Source organism: Drosophila sulfurigaster, chromosome 3, assembly GCF_023558435.1.
Source record: "Drosophila sulfurigaster albostrigata strain 15112-1811.04 chromosome 3, ASM2355843v2, whole genome shotgun sequence".
In the NCBI taxonomy this organism is placed as follows: domain Eukaryota; kingdom Metazoa; phylum Arthropoda; class Insecta; order Diptera; family Drosophilidae; genus Drosophila; species Drosophila sulfurigaster.
The window spans coordinates 26,170,174-26,191,410 of NC_084883.1; the positions used below are offsets into that span (position 1 = coordinate 26,170,174).

A 21,237-nucleotide genomic window follows, 5' to 3' on the forward strand; every position below is an offset into this window, starting at 1 on the left:
CTCAGGTATTTGACAGCAAAAAACAAAATCTTGAAGATGATGTTTGTGTGAAACTGTGATTTTAAATAAAACTCTAACCATATTTGTACGTTTTTGATGTGTGAAGTGTGATAGCCAAATATTGTGTGCTGCATTAAAAGAATTCCTCATTTATTGAAATATTATATTGTAAATATATTTACACATTTCTAATCTCCTGTTCACATATCATCACTTTTTTAAATGTTCTTTTAATACGTTAAAAATTTTGCATTTTTGACAAATATTTGCTTTATTTTACCCCTTATATTTCCACCAAATATTAACTCTTTTCTGTTTGTCTTTTAAATATTATAAAACTTTTCTAATGTCCCATTTCAATATTTGTCATATTTACTTTTTTCTAATGTGATTTTAAATTTACTAAATTTCAAAACTTAACAAATATTTGTTTATGTTGTTTACCTCTTTAACAAATTCGGATATTCCAATTTATATTTTAAATATTGTTGAAATTTAGTAATTTTCTGCTCACATATTATTAATATTTCTCCAAAACTAGTTTGGTTAATATTGAACAAATATTCCTTTAAATTGTTTTGTCTTTGGCTTCAACAAATTTTTGGACTTTCCTGTTTATTTTGGTGCAAATAAAATAAAGCTTAGTAATCGAGCAGTTTCGATGGCAGCGCTCTCATTTACTCTTAGTAGCGAGCGACATTGACCAAGTTACCAAGTTAGTCTACCTTAATTGAATCGAGTGCTTATCGCTGGCCAAGTTCTCTTGCATAAAACACATACATATATGTTTATATATACATACATACATGAAAATATCTTATCAGATGCGTATAAACTTTGTTATGTCAACGCTAAGTTAGTGTGTGCTTTATGTGCTTTTGTTATTGTTATTGTATTCGTTGTCGTTTTCGTTTTTGTTAGTTTCATTTTCATTGTTTATTTTTGGACGTAACGTTAGCGCGGTATTTTTATGTTTGGTCAATAAACTTAACTAATATCAATGAATTAAAAGCGAAAGTACTCCACAATGACACAACTTTGGGGAGAGTACTGAGAGCTTGGCAAAAAGGCTAGGGAGTTGTTCTTGAAACGCGGGGGGGTTGAAGAGAGAAGATTCCAAAGATGATAATATTAAATATTAAATTCCAATGACTTGGGATGCGTATGGCATTAAATATTTAAGCGAGTTTTGCTCAGCTTAGCTTAGCCTCATTTCAAATGCAACCGAAAATTGATGTCGCAGCGTGTCGCATCACATTAGGTAATGGCCAATGTTCTGAACGAAGCGTTTTCTTCACTTCAATGAAAGGGGGGAGACCAACCAGTCAGCGAAGGCACAGCCAAAGCAATTTGCTCATTCCATACTCTCAACACGCGCGCACCCACTCGCAAAATATTCATGTGCTGCAGAGTCACGTCACAACTTCCTTTTATGACGATGTTGCAGCCAAAGATACTTCTCGCACTCACACTCGCAACTCGTTGTAGGCCTCAAAGCATCAGCTAGCTTTTAATCGTTTGCTTCGTTTGTACAACGTTTTTTTTGGCTCCCCTTCGCAGTATAAAACATCATATATGAAAATGGGGATGTGGTAAAACAAAATGTTATGATAACCTTACTCAAATATGTGCCAAAGGGAGAATAAAGTATTTTTCACCGAAAACATCGAGTGAAAGCTCTGATCGACAAGACAATAAAAAAAATGCGAAACATTAAATTTAGTATGTAAGAGTATTCAGACAACACACACACACACACTCACATACAACATCAAATAGTCAAGCGCGCTTGTTTCTTTGTTTTTATTACATCAGCGCATTGAATGTCAATCATCATTTACAACCATTTATTCCCATAAGTAGGCATATTAAACGAGCATTTTTGAACAGACAGCACACAGCGCAAAAAACTAATCCCAAACCGAGTGAGTTTAACAAAAACCAAAACAATTCATCTTCACTTGGTTGTGTCTTCGGCCTTTTCTATCGTCGCGAAATGTTTTTTCAAGTACCTGCTGAAATTGCATTAATTCTTACGCATCAACAAATCTTTCTTTCAACGCAAAGCAAATCACTTTTGAATGACATACTCGTTACTTTGCTACCCGTATCATAATATCCGCTTGAACAAATAAATAATGAAAAATCCTCCCTTTTGAGCACACACAGTGAACACTCGTCGTATAATAAAAGAAAAGTAAAACTAAATTGAGGAATTTTTAAAAGTGCACGACCATTTAACGCTGCTCACTTCTCTCGACGAACGCTACTCGACGTCGCATTTGCCAAATTCCCAATTTCAAATGCCTATCACGTACTTGAATTATTGCCAGCCGGACTGACTAATGCGATAAATATTTAACACATCTTGTTGCGATTAATTTGTATGTGAATATTCAACTATGCACGTAGTATTTTATATGCACGAATTATGGAAAAATTTCTATAAAATTGTTAGATTACAATCGCTTGTTTGTTGTTCGATGATCTCGTTGTACTCTCACTTTTTACATAATACTATTATTGTTTCCCATTTTAACATATGCAAATGCAAAACACTTTGCGTCGATCTATAAACAACATCATTATCTATAAAGTTAAAATGGAATACAGAACTCTGACTGTCTGGGAATGCAATGTAAACTTATCTAAATGCACCAAAAATATATTACCCATTAAGCAAATGTATTTTAAGTCTAGCAGAAAAAGCAGACAAACAAGACTAAAATGGAATCTGTTTTAAAATATAGCATTAATATCGATTGTATTTAAAGGGACAACGAAGGAGCAGAAAAGTTCGTTACAGTCGCCACTTTATTGGTCAACGAATGGAGATGGCAGACCCCGTTTTTTATTGCTCCACATTTGATTATGTAAATGCGCAGCTTCCATTAAACTTGTGGAACAACATTAAGAAGTCATAAAGACGACTTCGATAATTGCAAGCAATTTCGTCTTCTTTTTCCTCTCTGTTTTTTTTTTTTTTTTGTCTTTTTTGTATAGCTTAATTTGCAAAAGCATTGCATTGCATAGCTGGTTATAGGGGGAAAACTTTAATGACACAAATGGGAACAGCCACTGGAAATTATAATAAATAGATGTTCGGAATGTTTTTCTGCGGCATCGTGGACGACAAGTGAAAATGCATCGCTTTCAAAGCAAATACGCAGAGAATACGCATACGGAGTGGTGGCTAACCGTAGTTTATAGGGCCATGTGTTTTCATTAGTCAAACACAAATTGAAACGACACGTTTTCTTTGGTTCAGACTGCAAGATGGATTGAAGCCATGCCATGAAAGACGTCCAACCAGAAACACTTAACATAAACATGAAAAAGGTTATACAAGCAGACATACGAGTGCTCACTAGCTGGCTGCCTGGCTGCTTGGCTGACTGTCGAGTGAGAAAAACTAACAATAACTACTGTTTATACATCGGCGGGCTAAACACGCCGACAGCCAGTTACCACAAATTGTTCCACACATCGCTGGCTGGCCAAGAAAAACAACAACAAAACAAAATTGCATCGCCATTCGAAAAGGGCAGCAAGGGTATAATGATTTTAAAGGGAAAGTACAATTTCAATATTATATATTCAAAGTTAAGTAATATTTAAATTTCTAAATTTTAAAGTGAATAAATGAAATATATTAATAATCAATTTAACTGTCTCTGCTATAAAATAAAATAAAAATTACAAATTACAAATCAAAAAGTACTTGGCTTTGATACTTTAAATTTCAGTTTAAAATTAATAAATAAAAGTTAATAATCAAATGATCTGCCTATATTATTTTCTCAATAGTACGAAAATATAATATAAATTTCATTTTAATTCCAGTATATTATTATTAAATTAGTATATAATTATTTTCCCTTTATAGGGTATCTACATCTGCGACTAAAGCATTCTCACTGCAATTATTGCAGCTGCCTACAATCAAAAAGGGTGTTCCTCAATGACTGTTTAGCTGCCAGTTTCTATTTGAATATAATTTTCACACCCAAGTCACAAAAAACCAAGTAGCCGCTTTTCTATACTACGAAAAAAACTTATCTCGAAAGCAGCACTGAAATTAACGCCTTGAAAAAACTTTTAAAAAGCTGTGAACTTAAGCATTAATTGTTCATAATGTGGCAGGAAAATATCGAAAGGCCGAACAAGCTGCTCATATTGTGTCTATTTGGATTTGCAATTGTCCTGAAGCTTGTCATCCTTGTACTGGAATTCGTATAATCTTACCAGCAAACGCAAACGCACTTGATTAACAAATGGTCAATTTACCTGCAATGGAAGAAAGTATTAAGTAATTAGAATTTTTGTTTTCTTTTGCGATGTGAAAGGTGTGCAATTTTTTATATGATTTCATTAGCAGAAATAAAAGTAAATACCGGCAATTGTGCCTTTTGCCACCTTAACCACTTTGCCGTTGCCTTTGTGATTCTTTTCTGTGTTCTTTGTGTTGTTGTTTTTTTTTTCGCTCCTGCTCGTGCGAAGGTCAAGTATTAAGACTGGTTTCACTCCATTGTCCTGGCTGCACGTGCAGGCTCATTGTGCGTATTCAATTACAAAAGGACGCCTGTTGGTCGTTTTATGTAGTGAATTTCCCCCGTTCCCCGGCCATTGTTTGGCAACCGTTTTTGTGTATTTTTCCTCTCTGGGTACTTTCAAGGCTATTGCTAATATACTATATAGTATATATTTCTTTGCAGCTAGAACGAATCAAAATGATTTGACAATTCATTTTGTGTCGACACGCGACAGGAAGCAGTTAGCATGGTTGAGCTCCGAAGCAAATTAAGGACTAGACGCAGCTTGCTTGCTTTATCCCAAATGCAAATAAAAAGGCAAGCTTTTATTAAAATCCGACAACCGTACAAGAGGTACATGTCTCAAAAATTAAAATGTCATCATTGCTTAATTTAAAATGTTTTCGAAACATTTAATTGGACCACAATGAATGGCATTTTCTTACACTTTTTTCCCTTTTAGATCAGCTGCGACAACCGCTTTGGCACTTTAATACAATACCTCAAGGAAAAAGCATCCTAATTGCTGGACCAACACTTTTTGCCAACACCTAAGTCCATCACCTAAATGACACATAAAAGTCAAATGCACAGATGCTTTTTCTATTTGAAAGAAATGAGCAGATTTGATTAATGAAAAGTTTCTTGCTTCTAGATTGTATTTGTATCTTTAATACTAACACACAAAAAAAAAAAAAAAAGGGAAAAAAGAGTCAAAATGTCTCGAAAGTAAGTGAAACCTACTGTCGGATGAGCAAAAAGTCATTTCCGCTGCTTTGTCTGGCCGGCCGCTAAATGAAAGTTCTCGTTAGTTTGGTCGGTTGTGCAGAATCATTAATTACAAAAACCAATAAACGCAGTGGTCAGCACTTTAGGTCAGACAGTCAGACAGTTGGACCGACCCAAAATAAGTTGTCATCATTAGTTTCAGTTAGAATTAACAAGTTCCGCCTTTAAAACAGAACAGAAATAACGAGCAACGGGCAACGGGCAAAGTGGAAATGTGGCAAGTTAGAAGTGATTACACCAATTTGCCTAATCTTGATGAATATCTAGTAATGAGTTGGCATCGTACACGAAGAATTATTGCGCTCAAACGCGAGGCAACAACAGCAACAAAAAAGTCGATGTCAGTTGATTGAATGGCAATGCAAAAGGCATGAAAGTATTTCAAGTTGTGTTTATATGTATATATAAATAAAGAGAGGCCCTGTATACTATGTATAATAAATAGCATCATTAATCATTATCATATAAACATCAATTGATGTTTAGAGAAAGCAGAATGCAGCAACAAACCGTGGGGAGTCCAAGTCTGAGGTAGAACACCTTGTCTAACTTGAAACACTTTCGAACCCATTCGAAAATATGAAGAAGAAGAAAAAGAAACGCTTAACTTTATAATTCAATTTTGTAGCCATTTTTAACAACATTCTTTTTTTTTATTTCATATTATTTTTTACATGGCGCCCCGTTCACATCTATTTATACGCAAGGCTATGAAAAATATCGCATTTATCATCCGAGCGGAGGAATGGTGTGGGTTGCTCATTAATATTTCATATCATCTTTGTAAAGTATTTTCCTCAATATTGATAAAGCCAACATAAATACAAACTAGTTATCTGAGCTCCTTTGGCAAAAGCATGTTTCGTATTTTATTTTTGTTGCTGTAAAGCATTTTGGCTTCTATCAGCTCATTCTCAATCTCAATCCAATACAAAGGCCTTGCCATATCTTTGGCTTTGCCATTGCCTTTGCCTTTGCCTTTGGCTTTTTCCCCCCTTTTCAAGGGGCAGCCAGCCTCATGCAATCATCAATCATTATCATTGAATGTCGTTGTGCCCATAGCACAGCTTCTTTAACTCAACTCTTGAAGTCGACAATCCGAATTGTATTTATAAATACATATGTACAAGTACTTTGTTTATTTAATTTAGTTGCAATTTCGTTGAAATGCAAGCGGAATGTTGCCACTCCACTTGAACAACAAAAATATACTTGCTTGCATTTAGTTTCGGAAACCCAAATAGATATTAGGTCTGTGCGCACAATTGTCAATTTCAATACAATTTGAGGAGAGTACAAGAGAGACTAGAGACGATAGAGACGATAGACAAGAGGCAAATGCCTGAAAGCGTCAAGGCAATTGATGCACTTAGCCGCAAGGTCTCACACAAACAAGAAGTTCAGGGACAGAGATCACAGCTCTGACAGTGGGGACAGTAATGTGTGTAAATTGATTTTAAGGCTTGCCTTCTCTTTGGGCTTGGGCTTGGGCCTGCACTTCGGGTTGGGGTTGGAGGTGGAGGGAACTCAACTAATAATGATAGGGAGACGAGCCCAAAATACGCTGTGGATACGCAGCGCATTGAAGGGGTGCCACTGTTTTCAGCTTCAATTTCAGCTTCTCAGTGGATGCCAAATGTATTTCCCAGGCCCGAGACCGAAACGATGAACAGAGTTTTGGGATTATGTTATATGAGTCCCAAAATGTTTGAATGGGTGATTAACATATGGCGAGAGGGCAACAACAAACAACAAAACGGCACACAAACACTTATTTTCCAGCTGTCTGTCTGTTTTGTACGAAGTGCTTTGCTTTCAAAATGTTTATACTAAATTGAGTGAGAAGCATAGCACAGCACAAACAAAATAAACAACATTTTTAAATTCATATTCCAAGAGCTCTGCTCTGCTCTGCTCACCCGCCCATCCATGACACATCCATACAACAGAGTGTTTCTGATTCAACTGCTTAAAGAAGGAGTCATCATAATCGCCACTCTTTATCAAAGCTGTGGTGTGTCATATCATATATCAGCCCGTACAGGAAGTAATAATCCTGGACACATACTGGCGCGCCTCTGATAGCACATTTCATGTGGTCCATATCAGGCGTTGAGACCCGCACTGCGAGAGTGAAAATGAATTAAGAAAACAAGAGAAAAATCAAAGAATGTGCCTGGTGCCTTGGTATTGGTATTGGAAAATAGTATCTCAACGCCAGCATGTGCGGCTACTTGGCCGCCATATGGATGCAGCCAGACAACAAAGTTGCCATGGGTCAATAGCTATTGTAGAGCTAGACCAAATGTCTGGATTTTTCTCTGATTATACTCGCTACCCCTATGGGTAGAAAAGGGTATGCTAACTGTGTGAAATGTTTGCAACAGACATGAGAAGATATATTTCGAATGTAGTAGTATATTAATATACGGAATATAGCTTTTGGTATATTATAGTATTTTTTCGAAATAATAATATGGTTTATTTTTACTATAATGCTGCTTTCGTAATGCTTTGCATATTATTTTAGGTATTGTCATATGAAAAATAGTATTTTTTATATTTTAGTATATTTTTGGTATAAGAGTTTGGTATGTAATACTATTTTCAAACTGTTTAGTATATTATTTTTTATATTCTTTTATACTTTTGTTATATTGAAGTATTCTTTCTTAAAGATTTGCTTTTTTTATTATTGTCATATGAAAAACAGTATTTTGTATATTTTAGTATATTTTTGGTATGATAATTTGGTATATAATACTATTTTTTGACTGTTTTGCATATTACTTTTTATATTGTTTTACGAAATATAACCTTTTGGTATATTGAAGTATTTTCGGTATAATAATTTAGTATATTTTATCAATAATACTGAGTAATGGGTATCTCAAAGTCGATCTTGTGCTTTCTAACTTCCTTTCAGTTGTTATTGGTCTTCCCCTAATTCACTAAAATACATATAGAATCTAGTTGAAGCGATTTTCTTGCGAGCCAATTAATCGCTCGTTCGCTTGCTCGAACAGCAGCTTAACATTGTGGCCCAGTTTTCCTCCAGGGCTGGTAATTAAAGAGTTCCACAGGGCGCAGATCTTTTGTGACAACTGTCAACTGCTTTAATATTGAGCCGTTGTCTAGGCCCATCCAAATCACAGATATGAACTGAGTGCCCACTCTCTCTCTCTTCAGCCTGCTTCACAACAGCAGCAACAACAACAGCAACGTCGCCGCCACCTCCTGCACAGCTGACATACATTTAACGACAGAATTTTTCCGTTTTCCCTTTTTTTTTTTTCTTTGCTGTTTTTGTGGCGCGGCACCCTTGCGAATAAGGACATGGCAGGGGGGAGGCAGGCAGCGTACCGCTGTCGCACTGTCGCGACGACTAAACTCGAAAACAACCCTCACAATATCCAATTCCCCGACACACGCCCCGTCACCCACACTCACACCCCCGCTCATACTCATACACACACTCGTACACACTCACATTCACACTCACACTCGCAATACTCAAACTAGGCAACGAGGCTCGTTACTCGTTTAGCATTGCAAGTACGAAGCATTTACTTTTTGATAAATAATTTACGAGATGTATGTTATATACATACATATGTATACATATATGTGTATCTATGATTGTGCGAATGTTTGCCTGTATAACATTTATACTATATACTGATGTCTGTATGTCTGAATGGATGCGTGCCATTTCGGGTTTGTATATTTGATGCAAATTAAACAAAATAGCAAGTGTGCAGAATATGAAATACCAAATTTAAAAATGTTTTTATTCCATTTCTAAAAATTTTTTGTTGACGAGGGAAAAATTTCACACAGAGGGGTTGACGCGTTATATTTCTACATTTCTACTTTTTATATTCATGTTTTTTTTTTTGTTTTTAACATAAACATTTGCAGAAGACGCTTGCACAAATATTGTTTGCCCAGAGAAATGGAAAACGATTTGTATTTATTTACAATTTACATAAAAATAAAACAATAAGTGTGCAATTGGCTGTGCGTTAATGAAATTGTCTATGCTATGTGCTATGAATGTGTGTATCTTTTCGTTTCTTCATCGACTGTATTTCGCGCTCAAATGATTCTCAAATATACAATACACACATCTATCTATCTATCTATGTAGTAGATACAATTTTGTCTGTGAATTTTGGCACATGCCGCCATCAATTGAGCTAAATCGCTACAAATTAGTTCTCGAAGCGTTTCGATAGTAAGGGAATTTACAAGCGGGCACAATTTGAAATTGAGTAACAGTCAGCAATGTATTTTCTATATAAATTCTTAATCAGAAATATGGGTATGTTTATTAAATGAATAATAGCTGGCAAATAAATAAATGTACTATAAATGGAAACACTCTAATCACAAATTAAGTTCCGGCATGTGTCAAACAAAAGCACAAATTTCTCAAAACAAATGCACAACTTTGTGGCCAGATTATAATTAATATTACGATAGAATTAAGGCAATTTCTAAAGAGCTTTTACAAATATTAAATAACGCTTGGTATTACACAATTTAAAAGGGCTTTCGCTTCAGAGTTCAGTTTCAGTTTCTGTTTTACTTAAGTCTGTCAGAAAATGCCAGGTGGAGTGGCGCAATCAACTCGAGTTTTAATCTATCATCTGTCGCTAGAAACTATGTGTGTGGGGTAGTAAGTAGCTTTAGTGGAGTGTATAGAGCACATTATATGCACATAACTCATATTTTAGCATTTAATATTATGAATATACTCACTCGTATGAGTACACTCAGCCTCACAGCCTCACAACATCTCTCGCATTAAGCAGCCACGTTCCCAATAACTGCTAGGGCAGCTTCACAACAAATGTAAAGGACATGACGCACACACACACAGAAAACTTGCACACGTACAGAGTACTGTGTGTGTGTGTGTAGTCTCGCACATTTGATGATTAATTGCAGCCAAGATGATAAATGATTGAGGGTAATAGGAGTAGCAACGGCAAACGCCAGTCAGAGTAGTGCAAAGAAGGCAGCCCAGCTATATTCGCATGCGAGTTTAGGTTTATTTTCAACGCAGGCAGGCAGGCAGGAGTTAGGAGTTAGACCTCTGCTGGTTCCGAGGGTTGTGTCGCGCACTTTTTGGGGGTCTCGAGTCGAGTCGAGTCGAGTCGAGTCTCTAGCTGCTGCTTTGGATATGGCAAGTATTTAAGGCACACAGACGCATGGCCCGCACGTTTTGGGCCACGTCGAGCATATTTTCAGCAATTGCACGTATTTCGGATTGCTTTTTCTTTCTTCTTCTAGTTACTGTTGTTGTTGCCACTGCTGCCGCTGCTGCTGCTGCCTTTGCTATTTTTCAAAAAAACCGAAAAAAGAAGAAATTCTGCGTCGTTTTCGCCGGGAGGCCAAGGACTACCAGAAGGAATTCATTGGCGACGTGTTAGTCAATGAAGTGGGTGCTGTATACTTGTTGTTGTTGTCGTTGTCGCATTTGGCTTATTATCTATCCTTGTGTAGATGCGTATGTGTGACTAAGGATATGCACATGTGTGTGCGTGTGCGTGTATCTGTCTTCATGAATTCGCCAATTTTTTGTGTTCACTTTTCCTATTTTTTCGACATTTTCTTCTTTGCAAACCGTACGTGTTTTCTTTTTGGGTTTGTTACGTTCTAAGGGTGTTAAACGTTAACTGCTGATTACATATTGTCTGTAAGGGAGGTTAGACCGAGGAGGGGGCGGGGGTTAGAACTCAACATCTCACAGTCTGATTTCGCCACTTGTCTGTGCACAATTCGAAAGCATAATTTCAATTTCATACATTACTGCCCTTGGCTTTGCCTTTGCCAATAACAGTTACGTATGTAAATAACAATATAGCAAAATGTAGCTTAAAAAAAAATAAATAAAAATAAATGTTTTCCCCACCATCTGTTGTCTTTTCTCATTTAACAAAAATAACAAATTCAATTCATGATTTAATTATAAGCTGGCCAACTTTTTTACTACCATATAATTTGTCAGTTTAAGCCCACTTAGTTCGCACAAAAGGCTAGCAAAAAAAAACTGTAATTAATAACTGAGAGAAAAAAAAAGATGTTGAGTGGCGGATAAATTCTAGCATTTTGCGTGATTATAACGTAGTTAAAAGCGACAAATTAAAATGTAGCAAATATGAATGAACAGCCAACCAAATAAAGTATCTATTCCAGCGTAATTATCGCCACATTTACTGCACACACACACACAGATACATACAGATGCATGGGACATAATTTACAGCGCATACAAAAGGCTAAAAATAGTTGCGACATCTTTAGCACAATGACAGCTGTCCCCGAATGGGAGACAAGTGTCTCTGTGTGTCCAAATTACACATAATACAAACACCCAAAAACAATGAGAAGATAGAGAGCAACAGTTTCATTGAAACAACAATAAGGAGCAAGCAAGTGAAGCAACCGGAAGTTGAACAGGAAATTAGCAAAACATCCGAAGTAATATATATATATTAATTACAAAAGCGTTGCTTTGGGGCGCATTATTTCCTATGAATATAGTAGTGTATATTTTCGGGTTTATCTGCACTTAAAGCGTGCTCATTAATTCACACCTTTTGGCCACAACTCGTATATAATAAATTCCAGGGTTTCATTTCAGTGTTCGATATTTTTTCGGTGCTCACGAAATTCTTCAAAATATTTCAAATTAGCTGGCAGGTAATTGAAAATAGTGTAAATAAATAAGCAATATGTTATAATAAAACACGCGATATTAATAAACAAAATTGCATAAACGGAATGTGTGCGTAAATAGCAAACAAAATGTAAACAGCTAAGATAATGTCTTCACTTAGAGATACTTCTTCTGCGGGCAAGTGAGTGTGTGTGTGTGTGTGTATCTGTGTGTGTGTGTGCTTGGGGGTGATGAGGGGCAACAAACAGTGGCCACGTTATCTCTTTTGCATGCCAGTGAATTACGACTTTGGTTCGAGATGGCCGAAAGCTGGGCAAACACAAACACAAACACACACAATCAACGCTCTCTGTATGCGTCACATGATAATAAAGCAGTCGTCTCAGCATTTTGTTGTTTTTGTTCTTTTACTTATTAAATGGAAACAAGTAATAAAACAAAAACAAAACGAACTGACAAATCAGCTGGTGTGGCTGATAAGCTCGCTGTGTTTGGCTTTTATCACACACAAGCGAAGCGAACCAAAATAAAACACAGAAATGAAATTCGCACATAAACATGATTATATGCAAGTATGTACGCCTATAAATTTATACATACAAACACTCGCTTAATGTTTGCCAAAATGCTGTTCGAAAAAAAATAATAATACTAACACACAAATATACACATTGTGCGATTAATACATATCTACAAATGCGTATCTGTGTGTGTGTTTACTCAGATGATAACCGACAGCGACGGCGACTGCTAATTTATGGCCACATCTATATTTTATTTGTATATATTTTGTTTTTCTTTTTTTTTTGTGCAAATTTTAGAAAAAATATTTATAAACAAAGTACTTTTTTATATAGCATACACAGATATACATATATATTCATATATTTATATGTTATGCGGCCGCAACATGCGGCTTTTTATACCATTTGCGTATTGAAATAAGCTCAAAAGACTCTGATAAATTCTATTCAAATTGAAAAAGGCAGCAAAAGCATGGCCATGTTTATAGTAAGTATATTTGTGTGTATTTGTGTGTGTGTACTTGATCAGCATCAAAAGCCTAGTCGAATCAGCCAATTCCCCTTGTCATGTTGTGTCTGTCAGTGCGATGATCATGTCGATCTTTTGCAGCTAAATACACCAAACTTGGAATGTACAATGTACAATACAACACAAAACATAAAATAAACATGTAAATTTCCGTAAACTAATCGCAGTGAAAGACTATGATTCAGCATATGAAATGCGTGATGAGTGCGAGTGTGAATTTCAATTTGAATACGGCTTTTTAATGTGGTATGCTTAAGTATCTGTGCATAGTTCTGTACTTCTTCATTTTCATTTCTTCATTTCAGGGCCTTGGCAACCAAGTATGTACATAGGAATGCTACAACAAATAGGAATGCTCAATAAACGTACTTATTAGCAAACATTTATGAAATTATACTAACGTAAAGTATAGTATATTTGGAATGTAGTAGTATATTTATATATTACACAACAAAGCATGATGGTCAATAAACGTACTTATTAGCAAACATTTATGAAAATATACTAACATAAAGTATAGTATATTTGGAATATAGTGGTATGTATGATGAGTGCGAGTGTGAATTTCAATTTGAATACCGCTTTTTAATGTGGTATGCTTAAGTATCTGTGCATAGTTCTGTACTTCTTCATTTAGTTTCAGGGCCTTGGCAACCAAATATGTATGTAGGAATGCTACAACAAATAGGATTGCTCAATAAACGTACTTATTAGCAAACATTTATGAAATTATACTAACATAAAGTATACATAGTATATTTGGTATGTAGTAGTATATTTATATATTACAAAACAAAGCACGCTCGTCAATAAACGTACTTATTAGCAAACATTTATGAAATTATACTAACATAAGTATACATAGTATATTTGGTATGTAGTAGTATATTCATATATTACACAACAAAGCATGCTCGTCAATAAATGTACTTATTAACACAAATTTATGAAATTATACTAACGTAAAGTATAGTATATTTGGAATATAGTGGTATGTGTATATTTTAGTACAAATTAACAAAATTATTCTAAAGGAACGCATGGTATATTTTGAGTGTAGTAGTATATGTAGATTTTACCATTGTTTAGCATTTTTGTAGTATTTTATCTTAACATATTTTACAGATAATACCGCACAGAATTGTTTATATTGAAATTGTGTGGCTGATATCTAGTATCTTTCTTTCTTGTTTTTAAAATATAAGATAGCCGCCTCCTCTTTTACTTTCATTCCCCACTAAGTCACAATGCTCCGTTTATAATTTTTTAATGACTGCTCTGATAATATATATTATGAAGCAGAAAGAGAAAGCACTAACTTTTCGGTTATCATTATCATATGGCTTTATAATATTTATTTTCTACTGCATACGGACACAAATTTTTTGTTTTCCTACAGTTGCGTAACAAAAAAATTGTTGTGAACGCATAACTCAAAGTCACTGTCCAATAAACCTTTAAAGCCAAAGATAAAACAGCGCCACCTAAGACTATTGATTCAGGTATATTAATAGTAGACTAAACATGTAGAACACTGACGTCAAGTTGCCACACATACATATATACAAGTATTAATTACAAATGTACTAACAAATATCCACTTTGTTAATAATAGAGTATGGCGAAGTTTTCTGATAAAAAGTGCTTGACAACTGTCACAGAAATATTTACGAAATTTGGTAATTAATTATATACAAATATGCTGAACGCACCTGTTGCCATTGATCCTCAATCGATGGCTGCGATGAAAAGTAGCCAGTATTGCAAATGCGCTCCAATTCGTTGAATATATTTCCGCTCGGTAATATATCCATCTCGAGATCGTCGTCCTCAGTGGGAAAAAATTCTAAAGACTCCGTGATGAGGCCGTCCTGTTTCCGTTTATGTTAAAAATTAATTATATTATTTTGTTGTTTCTCTTTGTTTGGATATATTTTGTCGACACTTATAAGCGATGACGACAAAATGCTTTGTTTTCTTATTTCTTTTTTTGATACACACTCAGTATAATTGGTATATATTTTAAATTATTTTTGATTATATATTTTATTTATACTATATGTGATTTGATTAGAGATTATACGACACGCCATTTGACTTGGCTTGTTGGACTTGAGCATCTAATTTCATTTCACTGGACACCATCGTAACGAACACACGCGCATTTATACACAGATACAGATACAGATACAAATATAGATGCAGCTATAAAAACTTGCTTGCACTGACTACTTATGGTATATTATTATAATTATTGAAATTTCTGTATTTTGATTTTGTGTTAAAACATTATTGAATATGTATATTTATTTGCAACTTTTTTCCAACTGTACTCCTTTTATTTATATTTATAAATTTGTATTTTGCAGTTACGTTTCTTGTTGTTGTTGTGGTTGTGGTTGTTTTTGTTGATTTGAGCTGCAATCAAAAGAAAGAAAAAAATGCAAGAATAATCATTAATATAAATGTTTATGATTGATATGAAATAACAGAAGCCAGATAATCGGAAAAGAAAATGAGACCAACCCAATTTATTTTGCTATTCGTGCTCTATTTGCATGGACTACAATACCATAAAATATTATGCAAATTCATCAAGTTTGATGGCTTTTTCACAACAAATGAATTTCATATTAATTCTACAAAAGCAATTAATAAATAACTGACAAACAACCGATTAGTTCGACGATGTTTTACTCTTTAAATAGACAAAAACAAAAGGTTTAACAAACATTTCACTTAAATGAATGTCTAAAGCGTATTTCGCTGTCGAGCACGCTAGGCTGTAAAATTGATAAAGCTTTTTAATGGTCTCGAAAAGGTTCGAAGTCCAATTGGTATTTTCTATTGAATCAATTAATTATCATATCACTTTGGATATTAAAATTCTGTTTTCTTTCTATTTTTTTTTATAGAAGTAAATGTGAGACATGCTCAATACTTTTCACTATCAAAACAAAGTTTTAGGTCAGTAACCCGAGAGAGTGACTTGAGCACACAATACACTATCTACACTACCATACTATAGAGGCAATAAGTTGGCTAGGCAGACAGTCAGTTGACTGTTTGGACTGTTTTGTTGCGGCTCAAATTTTCAGGTCTGTCGTCAACGGCACGGAACTGACACCGAGCACCGCTCGCAAACCCTGATAGCTATCTGTTTGTTGTTGTTGTTGTCGTTTGGTGTTGCTATTGTTGTTGTATTAGCCTGGATTGAGTGAAGTGAAGTCGAGTCGAATCGAGTCGAGTTGTTTCGGGTTTGGTTTCGGGTTCGAGTTCGAGCTCGGTCTGCAGCTCGGTCGTTTGTTTCAATGTGTGTTGTATTTTTCTTTAATTTCCAAGCTCTTTGTTGTTCGTCCCTCTCTCACTGACTGTGTGTGCTAAGCAACAAAATGCGGCAACGTTGTCGATTTTTACTACCTGTTTTCGTTAGCTCTTTTACAACATATTTCTCTGTGTTTTTCTCGTGTTAACTGAAAAAGAACCAACCAACCAACCGACCAACCGACCAACCAACGAACCAACCAACCCGCAGTTAAAGCGGCCAACGACCGTGCGCTTTAGAATTGAATTTTGTACAGTTTTTTGTGAGTGTTGTTGTTTTCGTTGTTGTTGTCGGTTTTTATCCGGTTTTTGTTTTGAGTTGCATCACAACATCGAATGGGTCTAGGCCCGATCTTTGGCTTTCAATGCGGCTCTTTAGAATGTGCGCAGCGCGTTTGCGTTTGCCTTCAAAATTGGAATACCGAAATAAATATTGTTTTTTAAAACGAAAATTTACCAAGATGTCGTAGATGGCTTCAATTGTTTAGTAAACAAAAGTTGTCTATTTTAAAACAGAGTTTTAAAGTTTAAGCTTCAGAAGCGGAATTCGAAAATGAATATTTTGTTATGAAAAAGTTTAGTGTATATGGGGAAAGCGAAGCTTAAAGTTTTTTGTTCAAGTTTCCTATACAAAAATTGAATATTTCAAATAAATACTGAATGTTTTGGCTTTGAGTATAAATATTATTTGTACAACAAGCTGGTAAAAGCTTAGTCATTCAAATGATTATATTTTAAATAGAATTTGAAAATTTTAGCATTAAGAAGTAATATTTTTTAGGTAAAATGTATTAAAATATGGATCAAATTAAGAAATAAAATTTATCAAAACTCTTCCAAACTGTTTATAGGAAATTTAATTTGAAGAAATAAATACTAAAGCGCATTTTGTTAATTTTGTCAAAATATACTATAAGAATACAGTACAACTGAGTATTGATAGTTTTAGAATATTGGAATATCAAAAAAAAAATTTAAAATATGTATATAAATCGATGAATAAAATTAAGCTTCGTTTTGCCGACAAAAGTTTACATTACAAAAACAGTATTTTAAAATTTTCAAAAAACAGTTCTCATTAACCGGCGACCCAATTGGGTTTTCACTTAACGAAAACCACGAGTAAGTGTCGATCGCAGCTGTTCATTAACTTTCCGAATATAAAGTTTCAAAATGGAACAATCACATCCACAAAAAAACTTAACAAAACATCCAACACTTCCCACACGCTGCCGTCAAAGTCTAGCCTACACACACACACACACACAGATACAGACACATGCATGTTGAAAACTTGAGAAAGACTTTTACAAAGAGTTTTCCAATGCGCTTACAGCATGCGGCTGCTTGCATGTGTGTGTGTGTGTATGCACGTACACACTCGACAAAGCAGCGAGCTTGCGAGAGCGCGACTACAATGCAATTGAATTGTATCTATTTTTAAGCATGTATTGTATTGAATAAAAAACATACACACATACACACACACACACATGCAGACTCAAATACCCTTCAATTAACAACTTAACGCAAAGAGGCTACGCGACGTAAAGTAAAAGAGCGAACGAGCGAGCGAGAGAGAGAGGGAGAGTGAAGCATGCTCACGTCTGCTGCTTGCCGCCTACGTGAATTTTAATTTATTTCTTCTCTTCTTCTCTGTTGTCGCTACTCTTCTTCCGTTGCCGCATCGTGAGCCCCGGCTTTTCAATTCTTTTTCGCTTCTTTTTTTTGCAAGCTTGACTTGCGACTGTGTGTGTGTGTATGTGTGTGTGTGTGGGTATTTAATCAGCAAGAACTGTTTCATTTATTTTAGTTGCCGCCTCCATATGGCAGACTTTATAAATTTATACATTACTGTGTGGCTGCCACAGCATCACTCGTATTTATAGACGATAACAACAACTGCGATAATTCGTAACTTAGTAAAGGGTATTTCCCAGTTGAGCATTCTCGACGCTTGCATGCAACAATAATAACGACAACAGCGCATGGAATTCGTTCCCTGAACTTGATTTGAATGCTATTCTTCCACTTCCATTTCCACTGCATGTGTTTGAGTTTGTATTTGTGTTTGTGTTTGTGTTTTTGTGTTTGCTTGCCGTCTCTCTCTCTCGCACTCTCACTTGATCTCTCTCCTACGCAACTCTTTCACAGAAAGTTGCCCCGCTGCGTAATATTTCCTGCTTTGCCCATTTTGAGCCCTGGACCCTGCGGCATCCCTCTGCTCGCTCTTCATCCTCTGCTTTCTGCTCTCTGCTCGGTGCTCACTCATCCCCAAAGCCATCAGACATATCAACACTTTGTTAATTTCACACGTGAATTGCTTAAAATAAAAGCGAATACAAGGAGCATTTTTCCTTGCTGTCTATTTTTGTAGGTCGATTGCTGTTGTTGTTGTTGTTGTTGTACTACATGTTTGCTATGTGTTGCTATGTTCCCTGACTGACTGACTGACTGCCTGCTGCTTGTTTGTATTTCATTTCGAGTGGCGTTTTCTCTTTAAAACAAAAAAAAAAAACAAAGAACAAACATTACCATCGCACGACATTACATCTGCACACATCAAGACAAACAACAACAACAGCAGCAGCAACCAAAAACACAACAAAAAAAATAAAACCGTCACATTTCAAAGCCGCTGCGGTTTCACAGCGATTAGCATCAAATTAACGTAAAATCTGTAACAACACAACAACATATGGCATTGCAATGCATTCTATGATGATCTCTTTAATCCCCTAAATTAGTATTTTGATACAAATGTATCTGATTCAAAGCTCTCTCTTACTTATAACACCCTCCCATGCCGGGTATCAAATTATTAAAATATTTAAAGAATGTTTCAACTTGAATGGGAATGAGAAATTCGTTTATTGTGGAATGTTTTGCATTTGCAAAGAAATATTTTCAACACCATTTGGAGGTGCATTAAGTGCATAGTTTCTTTCCACAGTGGTGAGTAATTGTATCTACAAGTGCAAATAAAAAAATTAAACACAAATTGATATCAGTTTATCGTAAGTATGTACTCCGTGCCAGGAACCTTTGATTATACTTTTGCTGCTATTTACTTTTGATAGAATGTAAAAAGAGACCGTCTGTAACTAGAAACCATTCGATACGATTCGATTCAATTCGTTTTAATCATAAATTCAAACGCAACACTTGTTTTCTCAGATATTCCACAAAAGTTCTATATGACTGTATACAATAGCGATACATAATATTTAATATAAAGCGGCGACGACCGCAAACAAAATATTTTAAAATCTACTGGACTTTATGAATCATTCGACTTTAATACTTTGCTACGTGATTTTATATTAGCTAACTGAGTAGTGCATGCAAAGTCGTAATGTTTTCAATTTATATACAAATGCGAGCTTCAGAATTTTTGTTTTTGTTTTAGTTATTGCGATGATGATTAAACACTTGGTGGTCTGTGTTGTTCTCGTCGTATTTTTAGCGTGAATTTCGCGGTTATTGTTATTGAGTCATCTCTAACGGGATGGTAGGGAAGGAAGAGAGGAAGAGAGGGGAGAAAGAGAGATGGCGACTGTGGCGTTAGAGTTGTAAACATGGAAATGCATGCTTGGCAATTTTTAGTTGTTACACTGAGCTTCAAAACTTGTGCACTCATTTCGATTTTCTTTCAAAACTACCTCTTAAAGTTGTTGTTGTTTTCGTCGTTGCTGCTGCTGAAGCCGCTGCTGTTGCTGTTGCTGCCACAACACTTGTTACTTTGACGCACTTTTGCGCAAAACTTGTTTACAAATACACACACACTCACGCACACGTATACGTACGCATACAGCTAAATTCATATATAGAAGACGATGACTTGACACAGTAGTGAATGCCGGACAAACAACAACAAACAAGCGAAAAGCGATTCTCTGACTTTTTTTTATGTATTACAATAATTAATCTTGTTGGAATTTGGAAGCGATCTAATCGTTAAATCTATTGTCACAAAATGCGTGTGATGCTTTGTTTTGTATTTACTTTGTACAGGTGTTGTTCTGCTTCAACTTCAGCGTCAGCTTCTGCTTCTTCTTCTTCAACTTATTGTAGTTGCACTAACTGTTGTTTAACTTGATGTTTATCAAACCATTGTGGGCCACTGTTTCGTTTCTTATCAGACCATTGTTTACACCAAGCACACACACTCACACACACTCTTATACTATTTAAATAGGGTGATAAACATAAATAGCCATACACTAGCAAATTCCCGATCTTTTCGCACAAGCTTTCAAGCTGCACGAGTGCATTTCGATTTTATATTCGCTTTCTGGGATGCTGCTTTCTGTTTGGTGGAAGAACACACGCTGATACTACTGTCAGAGAAAAGTAGTAGTAGTTGTAGAGTAGTAGTAATGCTTTGACTGCTATCGTTTTGTGATAACTGCGACGCGACTGCGACTCCGACAACGACAACTACTCCGACTGCGACGCACGTTGAACCGTTAACGTAACCGGTAAAAACAAGACTGTTGCTGATGTTACTCTCTGAGAGTCACAAGTGCAAGTTAAACGATGTTTAACAGCGCCATGTTAAGCGCACAGAGCGCGTCTGTCTGTTTTTGTATGAAGCAGACAAACATTGCCTGTTATGCTTGCGCTCTCAGAGAGCAAACAAATGTTCTCGCCTCTCGCTCTCTCTCTTTGCTGTGGTGTGTATGGTGTGAGCAGGCGGCATGCAAACAACTCACCACAGCCAAATGTGGACGTTAACGAATTGGTGAGCACTACTAACAGTAATTTAAAATTTAACAGTCACCATAATGTTACATTTGATGTTGGTGAATGCTTAATAGTTGTATGGCAAGTATTAATTTTAATTTCAAA

General features: G+C 35.6%; 2 protein-coding genes across 4 annotated transcripts in view; one reads left to right on the forward strand and one right to left on the reverse strand.

Annotated features, from left to right (window-relative positions):
- The window catches only part of LOC133841509 (Krueppel-like factor luna), an 83,930-nt gene extending 63,043 nt beyond the window's left edge, over positions 1 to 20,887 (reverse strand). The window contains exons 1-2 of one of the 3 annotated variants that reach the window (XM_062274046.1): positions 20,609 to 20,887; positions 14,775 to 15,480 (exon numbers count right to left, since the gene is read on the reverse strand). In XM_062274046.1, the coding sequence (XP_062130030.1) occupies positions 14,775 to 14,876 (102 nt within the window). In that variant the 5' untranslated portion in view covers positions 14,877 to 15,480; positions 20,609 to 20,887. Of the gene's footprint in view, positions 1 to 14,774; positions 15,481 to 20,048; positions 20,356 to 20,391 lie in introns of those variants that run through there. The other 2 variants (XM_062274045.1, XM_062274047.1) reach the window with 2 other exon arrangements.
- LOC133844050 (uncharacterized) lies at positions 4,032 to 4,426 on the forward strand. Its single transcript, XM_062277877.1, has one exon. The coding sequence runs from the start codon at positions 4,135 to 4,137 to the stop codon at positions 4,237 to 4,239; it is 105 nt and encodes a 34-aa protein (XP_062133861.1). The 5' UTR covers positions 4,032 to 4,134; the 3' UTR covers positions 4,240 to 4,426.
- Positions 20,888 to 21,237: the final 350 nt, after the last annotated feature.